Below are 19010 nucleotides of genomic sequence, written 5' to 3'. Positions count from 1 at the left end.
TGGAAGGGGAAAGAAATGGGAAGGGAAAGGTAGTTTCATGGGGGCGGGGTGGAGATTTTTGAGGGAAAATTATAAGCTGCTTTGTGTTTTCTTGAAAGGAAAAGCAGGATATAAAGTCCCTAAATAAGAATGAGCCAAACTTGCGTTATCTAAGTGGCTCTCTTTCTCCCTCTAGTGGATGGCTCCCACATTGTTCTAAGTGGAAATTTCACTGCAGCCAAAGTTAGGTTCAAATGATGCGTTTGAAAAGGCCACATTTCCACTTCTCCATGCCATTTTATAGGCACAGAAAGCAATGTGCCAATGCATTTAATAAAACTAAGTCATCCCCACTCCCTAAAGTGCTCTATTCAGATCTAATTCAAATTAGACAGAAATGCTGCCCTAGGATTCTAGCTCAGGGCTGCATGATCCAGGACTATTCTACAACTGTTATTAGTTGATGTGGGTCAAGCAGTGTATTCTTATTTTGTTAAGTACTTCCTAAGTACCTCTTGCATTTCTGTCCCCATCAAGTATAAGGAATGCAGCTCACCAACTGATAGCCAATGGGCCAGATTGGTTCCCTCCCCCTCTGCTGCATCCCCACCCCCACCCCCAGGTAAGCAGTTGGGATTGTCCCTTGAGAACCTGCTTAAGTCTGAAATATGACTGGCAGGGGAGTCTCTCATTCAGAAAGCAAAGTTGCCACTGCCTCTAAACTATGACAGGTTTTTAAAAAAAAGAAATCTAAAAGGTCTTTGAACTACCTCTTTATGTATAAACTTTTAAAACCTTGCTCTCTAGGAATCTTCCTGATGCAGCTTGCAATGTAAGTATATAAATACACATATTAAATAAGATCCAGCATTGGGGGAAAACCTGGCCCATTATATAAACAGAACACAGACAGCTTAAAATAAAAGTTCCTGAACTAAAATAGTGCTGGGTGAAAAAGGAGGTTTTGGCTTAGGGCCTAAAAGAAAGCAGTGAAGGCAACAGGTGAGCCCCCACACCCTCAGCATTACACTCGACAGGGGCCACTCCTGAAACAGGCCTGCCTTGGGTTGCCTCTGAAGGTGGGGGTAGAGAGGGCAGGACTTGTGCGCAACGGGTCCCTCTGATTTCCACTCTCCTGAGCGGAGCAGTTCACATCTTGAGCAGAATAGAATTGTTCTACAAGTGTGAGACCCCGCAGGGCTACACAGACTGCTGCTGAGTGGATCTTAGAATCACAGAATCATAGCGTTGGAAGGGACCTGATGGGTCATCTAGTCCAACCCTTTGCAGGACACTCACAACCCTATCGCTCCTCCACTGTAACCTGCCACCCCCTTGAGACTTCACAGAATCAGCCTCTCCTTGGGGTAATGAAAGCCTCCCCCCCCACGCTCGGTTTTGAGGGAATGGTGCTTGTGAGGCAGTTCTTAACTGGTAGGCAGGCCAAATGAGCAGAGGCAGAGATGGCTTTAAAATTGTGTGGCATTATTCTTTGTTTTTGGTTTTTATGATGCTCATGCTTATTTTATGTGTTGGAACCTGACTTGAGCCTGGTTTGAGGTAGAAAGTCTGTCTCAAAGTGAACAGAATACACATGAAAGAGGGTAGTTCAGATGCTTCCATGGCAATGGGGTGATAGGTGCGGGCAGTGAAGTGCTTACTCTGGAGTAAGGGTGCATAGGAATTACAGCCTCACAACACTACTCCTTTGCCCCAGTGAGATGCTGGTAAGGTGCTTTGGCACCAGTGACTTGCCATACAGTCCATCCTGTTTCCCCTCCTCTGGATACTCTTTTTTTAAAGCCAGCCTTTCTTTGGGGAAGCCCTGGGGACTGGGCAGGGCCTGGGAGACACCCCACTGACGCTCCCAAATCCAGTCAAAGCTTTCTCTCCTCACTTCCTCCTTTGCTGGAGACTCCTGCCTCTCTAATGGCCCTGATCTTGTGTGTGTTTACTCTCAAGAAAGCCCCACTGTGTATCCCCCCAGGGGCTCATATATGGTGGGTAGTTTTAATGTTGCTGGCCACTTTAACTGTCTGGCAACTAGGGTTGTGTGCGGCGGCGTCCAAATCAGCCGCTCCAGGCTGCCGCATACAGCACCTCACCATGGGGGGGGGGGAGTGCGCACCTCCCCCCCCCCCCCCGGTGTGGTGAGGCGCTGGCTGCGGCGGTCTGGAGCGGCTGATTTGGATACCACGGCACACAACCCTAGTGGCAACTGAGCTTTCCCTTGGTAGATTTCCCTGCATGTTCCCCACCTTAGCCCCACAGCCAGCAGACCCCCTTGGCCAACACTGGTGGGAGGTTCTGTTTGTGTTTTAATTGACGTATCATTACAATATTGTGACTGTCATATTCTGTCACATCTTAAAATGAAAGGTAAGTCTCTGGCACCTTTCATTATGGAGATACAAGGGGGAAGGTGTTCTTTTTTTTTAAATGAAAGCTGGAAATTCAGAGAACCTGACAGATTGTTAGAATGTTATAGCCATGTGCCAATTGCTTTTTTTTAAAATGGTGGTGGATGGGAAATTGCATTTGCAGGGGACTGAGCCTGGGGAAATGGAAATGATATAGACAGGACCAGGGAGATGCAGATTTTCTGTCCATGTGGGAACCACCCGGATTTCGCTATGGTCATTCCTAAAAGATCACAGCTAAGCAGGTTTGGGGAGGATCACAAGAAAGATAGAGAAAACCCAGGATGCCCATGGAGGCACCAATAGTATCCAAATCTGGGGAAATAACCTATGTGGAAGTGAACTTAGGTACTGCCTGTAGAGATTTGTCTAATTTTGGCTCTGCTCCTGGCTGTTGGGCACCCCCAGGCTGGGGTAGGGTCAAAAGGTCAGTCTCTGGTCTCTGGGTAATCATGAGAAAGACAGGGTTTCTGCAAGTAGCTGATCTCCAGAAACCTTCCTGGGTGAAGATAAACTGGATAACAATGGGAGGTGTACATAACTAAGCTTCTGCAAACCTTTGTGTCTGTGGATGTGTATTGTATTTTCTGAGCTGAAAAACTGCATAAAAACCTTCACCTGCTGAAGGAGCAAAAACAACACAGAGAGAAACAACCCGCTCTGGAGCAGGCAAGGAGAGAGAGAGAGAGAGAGAGAGAGAGGGGGGGGGAAGCCTCCTGCCTGTCATTACTTGAACTGACCAGGGGCTGTTTTACCAGTCACCAGAGCTTGCTGCAGTGTTCCACAGCCCAGAGATGTGCTCCAGCAGCCCTTCTCCTTCTGCTGTGTCCCTTTACCCCCAACAACCAGGGTGAAGCCAAAAAAGGCTCAGAGGTGCCTGTCAGGGTCCCCCACATCCTCAGCCATTTTGTTTTGTACTGAAGTTGGATGCAGGCCATGAGCCAAAGGTCTTGCTTAAACGTCCCAAATGCCTCTGTTTTGATGGGAAAGCACCACTGGCAAAATAAGTAAATTTCATGATTGAAAATCCATGATTGAAAATCTGTTCCACTATATATTTCTGGTAAGGGCTTGAAGGAGGAGCTGGTCTCATGGCTTAAGTGCCACTCAGTGCTTAGCACCCACTCAGGGTGGCTGTCCCACCCCTCAGTGCCTCCTCCTCCAACCAACTTGCCTGTCCGTCCAGCGGCCAGCCAATCGCCTTCCATCCCCCACCCCTGACCACCCCCTCCTCCTTCCACTTCCCTCTAATGCTTGGAAGCTACAGATCCCTGCCGCATGAGAGCTGCCCCGGTCAGTGAGTTCCCTAACATCTGCCTGCAGCCTTTCCAGGTCCGGGGGGGGGGCGTCTGCAGAGTTCTTCAATCCATCTTTCTAATCTAGCGCCCGTTGTATTCCTAAATGCAATGGGCTTGGCCCATGGTAACTTAATGTTTTGTTTTACAAATGCTAGCTCAGATGGCTTGAAGCAGATAACAAGAAGTAGTAATTTAGGAGTTTTCTTACCAGTACTCTATCCTGGCCCATGCACATTGACTTTCACCCCTACCCATAATCCTTTTGTTGTTGTTGTTGTCATGTGACCTGATAACTTATGGTGACCTGGTAGGGTTTTCAGGACAAGAGACTTCAGAGGTGGTTTGATATCATTGCTGACCTCCAGGTCATGATCCAGGTATTCATTGCAGGTCTCCCATCCAAATACTAGCTGGGGCTGACCCTGCTTAGCTTTCAAGAGTTCACGAGATCAGACTATCCTGAGCTATCCAGGTCAGGGATCCTTACTCCAGGGAAAGCACATTATCTACTCAGTTTTGCCTTTGAAAATACGTAGGTTCTCCAAAGTCAGGGACTTTGATATGCAGAAGAGCATCAGCACGGCAGGGGAAACAATATTTTGACTGTCCCCTTCATAAATGCCCTCTAGGAATTTGCTGCACTCACGAAGGAGCTGAACTTGTGTCGGGAGCAACTCTCTGAGCGCGAGGAGGAGATCTCGGAGCTGAAAGCCGAACGGAACAACACACGGGTGAGCAGGGCAAGGGCTAGGGTTGCCGGGTCCTCCTCCCCTTGTGTCAAAAGATTATAAAGATAGAAAGATAACCAGCCAACCTGAGGGCTGTGAACGGAGGGGGTATTGTGCTCCCCTTCTTCTTGAGAACCCGTCTGTAGGCTGTTCTAGGATGGAACCTCAGTAGTAATCCCTAGAACAGGGGTAGTCAAACTGCGGCCCTCCAGATGTCCATGGACTACAATTCCCAAGAGCCCCCTGCCAGCATTCGCTGGCAGGGGGCTCTTGGGAATTGTAGTCCATGGACATCTGGAGGGCCGCAGTTTGACTACCCCTGCCCTAGAAAAATGTACTTGCAGAGGCTTGGAAATGACTTCTTTGAAGCAGAGGACATCAGTGCAAATGAGCAGATGCCTTACTTGCCAGAGCTTAGTTCTGGTTTTGAAATCACATCCCTGAGCTACTCTACATCAAGTTCTTACCCAGAGGATAGAAGCTGGTCTCAGATTTGGGGTCTGGTCATAGTTCAACCATAATGATCTGCATGTTGCTGTCTCTAGGATCCTGTTCTCTGACCTTCCTGAAGTTCTGGTAATGAGACAGTTTTTAATTCATTACAGTAGTGCCGCGGAAACAGCAGAGGCTCTGATTTAGACCTTAGGGCTGCCATCCTAAGCGTTCTTACTAACAAATGCTACTACATTTCTGAGTGTGATTTTATTTGTTTATTTCACATATCCCCCACTTTTCCCCCAATGGGGACCGAAAATGACGGACAACATTCTCCCCTGTCTCCATTCTGTCCTTACAACAGCCCTTTGTGGTAGGTTAGGCTAAGCATATGTGAATGACCCAAAGTCACCCAGCAAGCTCCATAGCAGAGTGGAGATTTCAAGATGGGTCTCTCAGGTCCTACCACCCAGGCTATCCACCTCTCCACGTGCTGAGGAACCTTAAGTGAGTCCATAAGAAACCCTTGGGGGTCAGATATCTTGGGGCTCAACCACTTGTCCATCATCATCATTTTGTTTTTATGGCCCGCCCTTCCCAACTGGCTCAGGCACATAAAAGCACAAGCATTTAAAACTTTAGTGCCTTGATGAGGCACATGCCTGTGTATGACTCACAGAGATAAAGCAGAGTTAAAGCTCTTCTAAGGCATAGTCTAAGACAAGGGCGGGCAAACTGTGGCCCTCCAGATGTCCATGGACTACAATCCCCATGAGCCCCTGCCAGCGAATGCTGGCAGGGGCTCATGGGAATTGTAGTCCATGGACATCTGGAGGGCCACAGTTTGCGCACCCCTGGTCTAAGACATAGAAAGGCGTAACCCTGCATTGTTAGTGTGTTTTCTGTTCTTTGAAATTGTTTATGTCTGAACGATTCACTTGGTCTGCCTGTCTCCTGCTAGAATGCCTAATGGACGCATACATCTTCTGTGGTAGGAAAGAGCTATCTTCTGCCCCTCAATGCTGAATTTTAACATATCTTTATAATGTGTGGATTCATTGTTTTGTTTTTGTGGGTTTATTAGATTTCTGCAGGCATCATTTTAATGTTCCTCAAGGGTTCTCTTTCCTGCTCTTGGGAGTATTCCTTCCCCACTGTCCTGATACAGCCCATGTAGGGATGCCGGGTCCCCCCCCCCCCAACATTCCTAGGAGCAGCAGGTTAAAATGCCTACAATTGACAGCATGTCCCTCTAGGAATCATTGGAGACTCTATGGTTTTACCCAGAGTGACATGATATCACTTCCAATTTCCCCAAAAGTCACCTCCCAATGCATATGATGCCAGTGCCCCTCCATGTCCCAGCCCCCTGATCTCTTTGCTGTTGCCACGAATGGCCTGGCAAATCTGATCCCACTTTTGCGTGAGTTGACAACATTCTCTTGTACATCCCCCAGAATATTTACTGTTCATGGGGCGGGTAGCCAATTGGAAGAGAGCAGGAGAAGCCATTTTAGGGGGGGAACATCTAGATGGTGTTGCAGGAGCTGTCGAAGTTGAGTTGTCTGATCTCCTTCTTCAGCTACTTGCCACTCTATCATCTCTCTATCAACCCTTGAACTCCTTTGTCTTGTGCGTCTCTCTCTCTCTCAGCTACTTCTAGAACATTTGGAATGTTTGGTGTCTCGACACGAACGCTCCCTCCGCATGACGGTGGTAAAGCGCCAGGCCCAGTCACCAGCTGGTGTCTCAAGTGAAGTCGAAGTACTGAAAGCCCTCAAGTCTCTCTTTGAACACCACAAAGCCCTAGATGAAAAGGTGAGGGAAGGGTGGGAAGACTGATGTCAAGACAAGGGTCTCAGATCCTAGTCCTCTGGGGGGAAAAACCCATACAACACTGAAGTCCCCAAATGCACCTGTTCTCTCAACATCTGCTGGTTTTGCTGCTGGGAAGGGGGGAATTCAGGAGCCAATTCTGAGCTTTGCGTCTGGTATTGGGGAACTGGACAACATGTGAGGGGCACGAAAATCCTGAGGCCTGTTGCCACAGATACTAAAGAGTCAAGACACCGAAATGCCAACCAGTTTTTCTACTGAGGCAAAAGGGCTCCATCTGGTTCTGAAAACAACTATGCTTGGGAATCATAGACAAAATCCTATGCAGGACTGGATGGCAGTGAAAAGAAGAACTGGGGAGAATCACCTTCTTCTCACAGCACAACAGTTGGTGAGGATCCAATCCAATCACATGGAATTCGTACAGCCTGCGAAGAAACAGAATCGGTGTCAGGAACCCTCCCCAGTTGATGGGCTGCATGTGAGGATAGTACAGGGCTTTCTCAAGAAGGTGGTGAAGCTTTGGTTGTGCTAAACCAGGGGTAGTCAAACTGCAGCCCTCCAGATGTCCATGGACTACAATTCCCATGAGCGAATGCTGGCAGGGGCTCCTGGGAATTGTAGTCCACGGACAACTGGAGGGCCGCAGTTTGACTACCCCTGTGCTAAACAAACACATGTACCACCCTGCCAACAGACACACCCCCGGAGAGGCAGTGATTGTGCGGCTAAAGAACTTGGCTGTTCCTGATGCTGACTCCTCTCTGTTACGTGGCAGGTTCGAGAGCGGCTGCGTGTGGCTTTGGAGCGGGTTGCTGTATTGGAGGAGGAGCTGGAGATGTCCAATCAGGAGGTATGTAGCGGATCACGTGGGTCTGAGATGTGCAAAGCTGTGTGCAAACATGCACATGAACCTTAGGCAAGAGAGTTCAAACAGGGCAGGCCAGTGACTTCTAACTGATTAGCAGGTGAGGTCAACATGTGGGGCTTAGGGGCCAGGTGTAGGATTGGTGCGAGGCCAAATTCTATCAGAGGGTTGCCACAGTACAGAAACGAATGTGTGGCTGCAAGTCCACACCAGTTCCGTGACCCTTGAATTAAACTGTGGTGTGGTCGGAAGGGATTGCTGGACTAAAGAAAATACGGGACCCTCCATGTCATTTGCTAATGGATCTTGTGATCCCACAGACTGTAAAGGTTTCTCAGTGCTTCTGAACTAACTATTTTGACCCAAGTCCATGGCCACCTGCCTCTCTCATTCCATGATGTCCTTTCTGGTTTAAAATATTTGTGTGAGTTCTTTCTTTATGTCTCCCCTTCTCGTGTGCAGTCTCTGACTCTTCGAGAGCAGCTTGCTCGACGTCGCTCCGGCTTAGACGATGGTAGCAAAGAGGGTGATGCCCAGATTTGTGTAAGCAATGCTTTATTTGTTTGTTAGATTTTTAGGCCACCCTTCTCCAACAGTCGTCTCAGGGCAGCTAACTACATTTAAAAGATCATGCATAAAATTATAAAATAATTTACAGTTAAAACTAATCAGTTAAAACCCCATGCTCCATCACTACTCCCAAAAGAGCCTAGGAGCAAATCAATCTAAAATTCAGTTTACCTTCCCAGGCTCGGATGGGGGGACTTGGGGGGAGGCATTCTGAGGTCAATGAGTGTTCGCCTTGGCCTCAACCATATGCCCAATGGAAGAGTGCCATTTTGCAGGCCTCTTAGAACTTTGACAGCTCTGATGAGGCCTGGATCTCTACTGGCAGCTCATTCCACTAGGCTGGAAGGGAAACTGGAGAGCAAGGCTTTTGGCATGGCGGAATCATAGAATCAGAGTTGGAAGGGACCAACCCCCTGCACAATGCAGGAATTCACAACTACCTGCCTATCCACAGTGACCGCAATTTCATGCCCAAGTGATCCCTCCCACCAAAAATCTCCAGAATCTAGCCTGGCCTGGAGGAAAGGGTTGAGATCAGATTTGGAAGGTTGCTTGTCTTTCCAAAAAAGGATGAGTAGAGAACTATAGCAGGCTGAACCTCCCCAAATATAATCTGGGGGCACCTACTGAACCAACAGGTTTATAAGCTAGAATAGAATCAACCCATTTGTGTTTCAGTTTCCATGTCATGTGGTTGCCAGTTATGAAGAACCCAGAAGATGTTTTTGTAGAATTGGGGGTATCCAACTAACTCCAGACCATTGTGGTTTGCATGAGGAAGTAGGAACAGATCACATGGTTGTGGGTCAGATGCATGGGAAGGAAAGCATGGGTGATATTTGTGACCTATGACCACACGTGAAGCTGCCGTGTTTTGAATCAGACCATCATTCCACCAAAGTCAGTATTGCATCCTCAGACTGGCAGTGGCTCTCCAGGGTTTCAGGTGGAGGTCTCTCACATCGCCTACTATCTCATCCTTGAATGGGAGAGGCCGGGGATTGAACCTGGGACCTTCTGCATATAAAGCCGATGCTCTACCACTAAGCCACGGTCCTTCCCTATAATACTATCTTTCCTCTCCAGGCCAATGGATCAGGCTCCCTTGACTTGGGGCGCGGCGGACGTGAATCTGAGCTCGAAGAGGTTCTGGAGCGCCAGAGAGGAGAGCTGTCCCAGCTGAAGGAACGACTGACCATGTTGTGCCGGCAGATGGCTGAGCTTGAGGAGGAGTTAGCCACAGCCCAGCGGGACCTCATCAAGTCTGAGGAGATCAACGCCAAATTGCAACGAGACCTCAAGGAGGTAATGGCAAAGCCTAAGTCCAGTTTCCTGCAAACAAACATCTTTTGAAATCTCATTTGCTATCAAAACAACTCTCCTTCCAGCAGCTTTGCCATTGTAAAAACTTCTAGAGAACAGTCCAAGAAAGGTCATTAGAAAAGGTAACCCAGGGCGAAATGAGATGTGATGGAAAAGATTTGGATTTTATTTTAAGCTAATTAGCAGCTCTGTGCAGCTCCTTAAAAGACTGAGGAGGGGTCTCTGTGAGAGAAATTTAACCCTTTCCTCTCGTGCCTCTTCCACAATTTTCTGTGTAGATACAGATTAAGTGGGTGGGGTCATTGAAATTATGGAAAAGACATAAAAAAGGAAGGGGTAAAAATTCTCTCCCACAAATACCTGCCCCTAATCATCAACTGCACAGGCCTACTAATTAGCTTTCTGGTTGCCCCATTATGATAAAGACACATCCAATTATGTGAATAGAAAGAAAGAAATTATTATTCTCCATGAACTGTAGAACTGCAGATATGTTGATGTCATCTAAATAAAATTGACTGAAAATAGGTCTGGGGAAAACAAAAGAAAGCATTTGAATGATCTATTTAGCATATCATGTCTTGCCTTTCGGCTGTAGGCTTTACAGAGGACTGGCCCTGCAATAGTAACAACAGTAAGTAACACAAAACACCAGCAGATAAAACTAGAAGCAGATTAGCCAGGTGTCCTGGAAGTTGCTGAAAGCCGGAAGAATCTCTTCCCATGTCTTCCTCAAAGTCTCCACTGTATGGGCCATCTGAACAGGGAGGAAGTCTCACGGATCAGGAGATAGTGCAGAAAAGGAACTAAGCCTGTGCACCATCTGTCTCGTCTTCGAAGGCCTCCAGTGAGGACCTTAACAGCTGGCCAGGTTCATATGGGAGCCAGTGGCCCAGCATGCAGCAGCCATTTCCATGTCACCAGAGTATCACCTTGCGCACACTCAGCCCACTCTATCATAGAATCATAGAGTTGGAAGGGGCCATGCAGGCCATCTAGTCCAATGCCCTGCTCAACGCAGGATCAGCCCTATCTTAGGGGTGTGTGTGGCACTCGACATGCTGTTTCCTTCACCAATGAGCAAGTGAGGGATCTGCACTGGGGTTTCTCGTGTTTCGTTATAGTAGGGAGAGGAAGAATTGGTGCCTGCCCTGTTTCACGTCTTCATTGTTCCCTTCTTCCACGTGGTGGGGATGACAGGCGTTAGCCCAGCGGGAGGACATGGAAGAGCGGATCACCACGCTGGAGAAACGCTACCTGAGTGCCCAGCGGGAGGCAACTTCTCTTCATGATGTCAATGACAAATTGGAGAATGAGCTGGCCAGTAAAGAATCCCTGTACAGACAAGTGAGTCTCGACTGCTTTTCCCTTCCTGTAGTGCATAGACAGATAACCTTGGCTGCTCCCAGCACCTCCCTGCTCTCATCTGGCTGTTCCAAGCACCCTCCCTCAGACTTGCCGTTGGACAGCAGCCATCTTAGCTGGAGTTTCATCTTTCTGGCATCGTGTCCTTTGAACTTATACAATGCTCAGCATGTGGCTGCCAGTGGCTGTCTCCAGTCGAGCTGTTTCCCGGTCGCTTGCCAGCTCTTCCCACAGCTTTCTTTAGTAATCTTCACTGATCTGGGCTTGGGAAGTCTACTTCCTGCTTGTTCTAATATACTCCTTAGTTGCACAGGAGATTAAGACTGGCTTATCCCCCCTGCACCCATGTTACCCCTGGTTTTTAGTTCCCCATACTGAAATTCACTGTTGGAAGGTGGTTTGTGGCCAGGGCCTAGAGTTGCTCCTTGACAAGTGCATTTCCCTCCCTCTGAGCAGAGTGAAGAAAAGAACAGGCAGCTACAAGACTGGCTGGAAGACGCCAAGCAGAAACTCCAGCAGACCCTGCAGAAAGCTGAAACCTTGCCGGAGATAGAGGCCCAGCTGGCCCAGCGAGTGGCTGCCCTCAACAAGGTGCTGTGCAAAATGGGAGGCCATTCAGTGTGCAAGTAGGAGATGTCTGTCAAAGTCAGAAATAGGGATGAACATAAGTAGAGCCTGCTGGATCATTTGGTCCAGCTCCCTGTTTTACACAGAGCCAACCAATTACCTTGAAAGAGGCTGAGGAGCTTCAACTGATGTTGTGTCCTGGGATTCGGAGGTTTGCTGCTGCTCTGAATACAGAGAATCCCTTTATTCACCATGGATTTATAAATCTGTCTAACCCCCACAAGGCTCTGTCAGACAAAAAGTGGCCAGACTTAAAATTGTCATTCTTCCCCTCTCTAGGCAGAAGAGCGGCATGGGAATTTCGAGGAGCGCCTGCGTCAACTTGAGGCCCAGTTGGAAGAGAAAAACCAAGAGCTCCAACGGGTGAGGGCCTGATGGGAAATGAGAATGGCGATAGGTGGGCAGCAGGAGGTATTGTTTAAGGGAATGGGTGTCTCCAGTTGGGCCTCACAGTGTGCCTGGGAGAAAGAGAAGCTTCTCTCGGAGGTGAGCTGATGGGAACAGCCAAGAAGATAGATGGCAGGTGTGATCTGTTAGCTAGTGAAGTGGGTCTTTGGGTTGGAGACTAAGGTTCAGATTCTTGCTGAGTCATAGTGGAGAGGGAGGCTTGGACCCATCTGTAGGCCTGCTCATCTGTACCATAGTACTCTATTTCACATAGTGCTTAGGTATATGAAGTTAGCACAACACAATAGCAGGAGGAGAGGAAAGAGGAAATGGAACGTGAGCAGCACGAGATGCTGGTACAGCGGGGAATGTTTCTGACCGCTGAGTGGGAAAAGCAAAGCAAGGGAAATCCATGTGCCGGAGAAAAGATTTCCTCTATAGCTATTCACGTTTTCTGTACCCTCCCCTGAAAAACAGGCACGTCAGAGAGAGAAAATGAATGATGAACACAACAAGCGGCTCTCGGAGACGGTGGACAAACTGCTGTCGGAATCAAATGAGCGTCTCCAGTTGCATCTCAAGGAGCGAATGGGGGCCCTGGAAGAGAAGGTAGGGATGTGGGTGTGGGGTGTGTTTATGCATGCTGATGAGAGTAAGTCAGGGTTTGGGGTGAGATGTCCTTCAGAGCATGTGTGGGTCCCTGCGGCCCCCCATGCCGGTCAGCAGGGGAGAGCCCTGATTGCGGCCAAGAATTTCTTGGAGGAAGTTGAGATAAAAATGCATTAGATGAGAGGAGGAATAAGAGGCAGAAGGGGGCCTTACAGGAAGTGCTACCTTGTCTGTGGGCTGGAGGGAAAAGAGAGAGTGAGAACAGATGCCTCTTGCATTCTAGGGGAGGCCTTGGGGGCAGGTGGGCTGTTTGAGACCCACCCAAGCAAGTGCAGAGAAAGGAAGGCAGATGGCCCTTCATTCTCACCTGTGTCAGACCCAGTCAGATTTGACTCACAGAAGCTGGGAATGTTGTTGGTTTTCAAGGGGCTGCTGGATTCAAATTTTGTTCCACAGAGAAGAAAGAGGTAGATGTGTAAAGCAAGCAGAGGAAATGGGATAAGGCAGGACTGTGTTCTTTCTATGCCAGCCTACTCTGTCATGTGGCTGTGTTCACTTAGCAGAGGAAAGTGAGCCTGGCTTGACCCCATTGAGGGTTGGGGGAGTTTGAAGGGAAGGAAATACAAATTTGCAGGCTTTCGGGAGCATCCTGTCGGGAGTCTAGTGGCCTTGCTCTCATTCAACTGTTCTCTTTCCTTCCCTGGCAAGAATACGCTGAGTGAGGAAATTGCCAACATGAAGAAAGTCCAGGATGAACTTCTGGCGAACAAGGTGAGGCCAGGGGCAGGCGGCTGGGGGTGAGTTAGGGACTCTGAAAAGAGGGGGCTGTGCTGGTTTGTGGGGGAGGGGAAAGAAGGTGCAGAGATAGGGAAGCTTCAAAAACAGGCAGAGTTATGATGTGTGGAGGGGGGGGGGCTTGGAGAGCTGGGTTCTGCTTCTGACAGTCTCCTTTCTGCGTGGGTGCCAGGAACAACTACTGGCAGAGATTGAGAGGATGCAAATGGAAATTGACCAGCTACGTGGACGCCCGGTTTCCACTTACTCTCGGTAAGAAAGCTTCATCCACCCCTTAATAATAAATAACTAGTTTAGGATCGCCTCTTCCCTCTGGTATATGAATTTCTCAGGAAGCAGTAGACCAGGGGTGGCCAAACTATGGCTCTCCAGATGTTCATGTACTACAAATCATGAGCCCCTGCCAGCATAGACATCTGGAGAGCCACAGTTCGGCCGCCCTTGCAGTAGACAAAATGTTTAGGACACCCCTGTCATGTAGATCACCCCTGCTCCCTGCTACGTGTGGCTTCCTTTCCCACTCTGCATGTGTGTCAGGAGTCCAGCAAAGAGGCATTTTGAATGCCTCTTTGGCTTTTTCAGTGCAGAGCTGAGGTCCCTAAACTTTTTGCGCCCAAGGGCACATTTGGAATCCTGATACAGCATGGTGGACGCAGCCACAGAATGGTGGTCTCAAAATGGCCTCCACAGAGGGCGGAGCCAGCCACAAAATGGCTGCTGCAACTTACCTTCAGTTACACAGTGAAAATCATTGTGTTGTGGTGACAGCTGCTTCCAGGAAACATTTTGTAAATCTGCACAAGCAACCAGAACTAGGATTGTGTGCTTCAGTGCGGTTCGGCCGCCTCGGCAATCACCGAAGCCTGAAGCGGCACATAGGAGGCCAGTGTGGAGAGGAGGGGCGGCGGCACACCGGCTGGCAGCCACATTCAGGCACACTCTGCACCTGCGTGCAGCCACCACCACCTCCTTTCTTCTCTGCACCACAGTGCTGGCCGCCTCTGGCTTCGGTGATCGCCGAGGCTGATTCAGAACTCCAGTGGCCAATTCCAGGGGCCTTACTAGCCCCACTTTCCAAAATACTTGGTGGGCACCAGAACGCATGTCAGCGAAGGCTATGGCACCCGTGGGCAGCGTGTTGTGAACCCCTAGCACAGCAGGCCTGTGGTGGGAGCAGATAGTGCTTGCTTGGAGCAGAGCAGGACGAGTAGGAGAGAGTCCCTTGACCACTTGTCATAGAGGTTACATTGTTGGATGCGGATTGGGGAGAATCGGGTTCAGATCTAGAGGACTTTGGGCTCGTCGCCATCCCTCAGCCTTAACTGTTTCATGGGGTCGTCAGGATGGAGGAAGAGAAAAATCCTGTACACTTGAGCTCCTTGGAGGAAGGACAGAACAAAACAGATATTTCCTCCCCTCCTCTACCTGATCACTCTTGCTCACGATCTTGTTTTTCCTGCTCCACGGAGGTCTCTGCCGGGCAGCGTGCTGGAGCTGCGTTACTCCCAGGCGCCAACGCTGCCCGTGGGGGCCCACGTGGACCATTACAGCAGTGCTGGCGTGGCAAGACGTTCAAAGAAGGGTCGCTGGTCTGTCAAGGATGAGGCCACCAAGGTATGAGATTGCTGTGTTTGGGCTTGATATGGCGGTAGAAGGGAGAGAGAGCAATGGGGATGAGACTTGTCATGTCAAGATAGTATTGCATTATTTCAGCATTCATAGAATCATAGAGTTGGAAGGGACCTCCTAGTCCAACCCCCTGCACAATACAGGAACTCACAGCTACCTGCCTAACCACAGTGACCCCAATTTCATGCCCAAATGCCCCCCCCCCCAATCCAGAATCCAGCTTGGCCTGGAGGACATTCACCTACCAACCCACAGCAGCAATTAGCAATTCCTTGGGATGCATGGAAGGGCCACAAGAGCCAAGCACTGACACAGTCCCTTCTGCCCACCCACTCACAATCTATCTAAGTTCACAGAATCAGCATTTCTGTGTGGTGGCGATCTATACTCTGCTTTAAAATATTCCAAAGGAGGACAACCCACCACTTCCCAAGGAAACCTGTTCCACTGAGGAAGTGCTCTTACTGTCAGGAACTTGTTCCAGATGTTTAGCCAAAAATCCTTTTGAATTAATTTCAACCCCTTGGTTCTGGTCCGACCCTCTGGGGCAACAAAAAACAGCTCCGTTCCATCTTCTATATGACATCTTTTCAAGTACTTGGACATGGCTATCATGTCACCCCCTTAGTCACCTTCCCCATTCCTATCCAAAAGTACTATCCTTTTCATGTTGTGCTGCTTTATTATTATAATTTTTAAAAGAGGTAATGGGGTTTGAGCTTTGCAGTAAGTGTGGAGATTAACTATAAACTATTTGCTTTAGTTTATCATGCCCTTCTTAATTTTGGAGGTGCTTATGCAGAAAACAGGGGTGTCGATAGCCATTGTGGGTTTGCATAGAAGGACCAGAAGATTTTGGATTATTTGGACATTTATAGTGGGATGGGGAAGCAAAAAAGGAGGGGGGATTCTCCATGGCCGACTTGCACATCTTGAAAAATGCTGGAAGGATAAAAATAAGTAATTAAAATTAAAAACTCCAGAAAAACCCCAGCAGCTGCCAATTAATCACAGCTGTTGTAGACTTGAATACACACCACTGCTTGTGCCACACATTGCAAAGATTTTTAAAATGTTGTGGAGGAAGAGGTGCCTGAGTGCCCACCTTTATTTGCCTCTTTCTAGCTCTTTGGTTGTTGGGAAAGAAGTGTGTGGGGGGGTGGGGGTGGGGCGTTAAAAGGAATAAGATTGCTTTGGTAGGTCATAGGAACAAAAGCAAGTGCAGTGGATTATAAGCATACAGCATGTGGGGATGCTAAAGGACTCCAGCATGGAAGCGCACTAGGATACTCCTAGGATGTGGCAAGCCAACACAACACAAAGTTAAACCTCTCTGTTAAACCATGCAACAAAAATGAAGACATACAAGCAACGTAGCATTCTTGTACGCACATAGTTCACAATTTATTTTTACTGAAGAATGTCAAACCCAGGGAGCTTGTGGGCGCAGATAGGCATGCCTTGGTAACAAGACTGGGAGAGAGGAAGTGTAGCAGGGGGCTACTGGAAAGTGTAAGTGATGCCATGGATCATGGGAAGGTGCAGGGATTCACAGGAAGTGATAGAGTGTGGTTAAGGATGCAGTGGGTTGAGTACGAGGGACACTGGGGAGGGAGGAGGGTATACATAACTAGCCTGATCATAGATTTGCAGTTGTCTGTGTTTGTTGGATGGGAATGACAAGCTGAAGGTGGGGGAGGCTGTTGAAGCCAGTCATAGAATAGAATCATAGAATCATAGAGTTGGAAGGGGCCATGCAGGCCATCTAGTCCAACCCCCTGCTCAACGCAGGATCAGCCCAAAGCATCCTAAAGCATCCAAGAAAAGTGTGCATCCAACCTTTGCTTGAAGACTGCCAGTGAGGGGGAGCTCACCACCTCCTTAGGCAGCCTATTCCACTGCTGAACTACTCTGACTGTGAAAAATTTTTTCCTGATATCTGGCCTATATCGTTGTACTTGTAGTTTAATCCCATTACTGCGTGTCCTCTCCTCTGCAGCCAGCAGAAACAGCATCCTGCCCTCCTCCAAGTGACAACCTTTCAAATACTTAAAGAGGGCTATCATGTCCCCTCTCAACCTCCTTTTCTCCAGGCTGAACATTCCCAAGTCCCTCAGCCTATCTTCATAGGGCTTGGTGAAAGTCAAAAGAAAGTCAAAAGAAAACCAAGGTTTTTAAAAAAGGAGTGGGGATGACTGTAGTTCTGAAAAAGGACTGAATGGGTCAGGAGTGTCTAGTGCAGGGGTAGTCAAACTGTGGCCCTCCAGATGTCCATGGACTACAATTCCCATGAGCCCCTAGGAATTGCAGTCCATGGACATCTGGAGGGCTGCAGTTTGACTACCCCTGGTCTAGTGAGAAACAAAGTTGAATTCAGCCAGTTTTCCAGATTGGTCTTACCTATATGGTCCTGTTACTACAACCACCTCCCACATGGCTTTTGTTTATGCAGGCACCATGATCCCCACATGGTGGTCAAAGGAGACTCCTTCCTCTCTTTTCACCAGCTCTCTTTAACCCATTGCCAGGATCTATCCCAACCCACCATCTTCCTCCTCCAACACAGATGAGTCAGGGCAGACCCTGGGAGACACAAAGGCAGTTCCCAGGCAGTGATGGGTTCCTTCGGCAAAATGGGCTGGATATTTGGGAGGTCACATCTGAGGGGTGGAAAAGGTTGTAATGTGGTGGGTGGAATGCTTTAGTGGTTATTTCTCTTACCTATTCACACATTCTCCCACACACAGTAATTTTTTGTCTCTCTTTTTTCCTCCCCCGTTCCTGTTGGACATCCTCTTGGTGAGTCTTGATGTCACTTTTGGGGGGACTGAGGCTCCCCCAAAGCAAAGTAATGCTGGGTGTCAGAGACAGGGGAGGGGGAGGTGGTCACAGGCTCTGCTATAAGCCTCTTCCTGCCCCTTTAGTAGTCGCAAGGTGTTTCTTTTGTGGAAGACCCTTAGCAACTGGGCCTCACTCCCTCTGTTGTCTTTCCCCTGTGGCTCCTGACAGGTGATACCCATCCAGGAGTGGGAACGGGCCCAGCAAGCAGCTGGAGACCCTTTTGAAGGCGGGTTGGATGGCTCAGACGAAGATGAGCGAGACCCCCTGTTCAGCTCGGCTGACCTGCTGTCCCCCAGCGGGCAGGCAGATGTGCAGACCCTGGCCATCATGCTACAGGAGCAGCTGGAGGCCATCAATAAGGAGATCAAGTGAGTTATTCTGACCAGGCCTAGAGGAGCCTTTCTGCCACAGGCTTGTGTGCCAGGATAATGATTCTTATATCCTGCCCTTCTCAATAGACTCAGGGAGGGTAACATCAGATATATCACAATATTATACAAATTTATTATTATCATCATCATCATCATCATCATCATCATTAATACAAGGACATGCTCTTGGTCTTTTTGGCTCTGGCTCCAACCTGGTCACATGGGTTGCCAGCTGAGATTGAGGCCCTGATGGAGCTGTCGGATTTCCACAGGGCACGCAAGGCAGCAGTCTTCCACCAGGCTGATAGTTGAGGCCAGGGCAGCCCAGGGTTATATCAGCCTCCCTCCACCTCCTCTTTCTTGGCTCCCCCTGCTTTTTGTATCATCCTCAACCAGGGGTAGCTGGCAGAGGGCGTAAGGGGATGGGGGTGGGGGGTAGGAATGGGATTTTAAATGGGATTTTATGTATCTTACCATATTTTATTTAAATAAACTGAGTTTATTGAATGTTTTTTATTGGGAGAGGTGGGATCCAAATTTTATTATTATACAATATAGAGAGTATTACTTAAATTAAATACTTGTTCTTTTAAATCATTAAAACCATTGTTAAAGATCATCCACCTTATGGTTTTATCTAAATGGGGGTGGGGCGATGTTTACCCAGTGGAGGTCTGGTGGGCTCTCAAGCAGGGAGGACGGCATCTTCATGACGACATTTCTTGGCTCACCCATCGGCCTGATGGAACTGCTGTGTCTTACAGGCCCTCTGGAATTGTTTAAGGTCCCGGAGAGCCCTGATCTCATTGGAGAGTGTCCCACCAGGCCAGGCCTTTTCAGCCCTGGCAGAGGCCAGTTTTACTTCTTTGGGACTGGGGATCCCACACTCTCTGTTCCTGCCCAGTCTTCTATATCCTGGTTTGAGGTTT

At 48.7% G+C, this 19010-nt stretch overlaps 1 protein-coding gene across 7 annotated transcripts in view; it reads left to right on the top strand.

Moving 5' to 3' along the window:
• PPFIA3 (PPFI scaffold protein A3) overlaps positions 1-19010 on the top strand; it is a 69132-nt gene that overhangs the window by 24238 nt on the left and 25884 nt on the right. For 5 of the 7 annotated variants that reach the window (XM_077313694.1, XM_077313695.1, XM_077313696.1 and 2 more), the window contains exons 3-15: positions 4327-4428; positions 6514-6678; positions 7475-7549; positions 8027-8107; positions 9221-9439; positions 10658-10804; positions 11279-11413; positions 11729-11812; positions 12314-12445; positions 13154-13216; positions 13413-13492; positions 14710-14854; positions 17894-18078. In XM_077313694.1, coding sequence (XP_077169809.1) covers positions 4327-4428; positions 6514-6678; positions 7475-7549; positions 8027-8107; positions 9221-9439; positions 10658-10804; positions 11279-11413; positions 11729-11812; positions 12314-12445; positions 13154-13216; positions 13413-13492; positions 14710-14854; positions 17894-18078 — 1613 coding nt within the window. The remainder of the gene's footprint in view (positions 1-4326; positions 4429-6513; positions 6679-7474; positions 7550-8026; positions 8108-9220; positions 9440-10657; positions 10805-11278; positions 11414-11728; positions 11813-12313; positions 12446-13153; positions 13217-13412; positions 13493-14709; positions 14855-17893; positions 18079-19010) is intronic. The other 2 variants (XM_077313698.1, XM_077313697.1) reach the window with 2 other exon arrangements.

This window comes from Paroedura picta, chromosome 16 (genome assembly GCF_049243985.1).
Source record: "Paroedura picta isolate Pp20150507F chromosome 16, Ppicta_v3.0, whole genome shotgun sequence".
Lineage (NCBI taxonomy): Eukaryota > Metazoa > Chordata > Lepidosauria > Squamata > Gekkonidae > Paroedura > Paroedura picta.
This window is presented reverse-complemented; position numbering and strand designations above follow the sequence as displayed.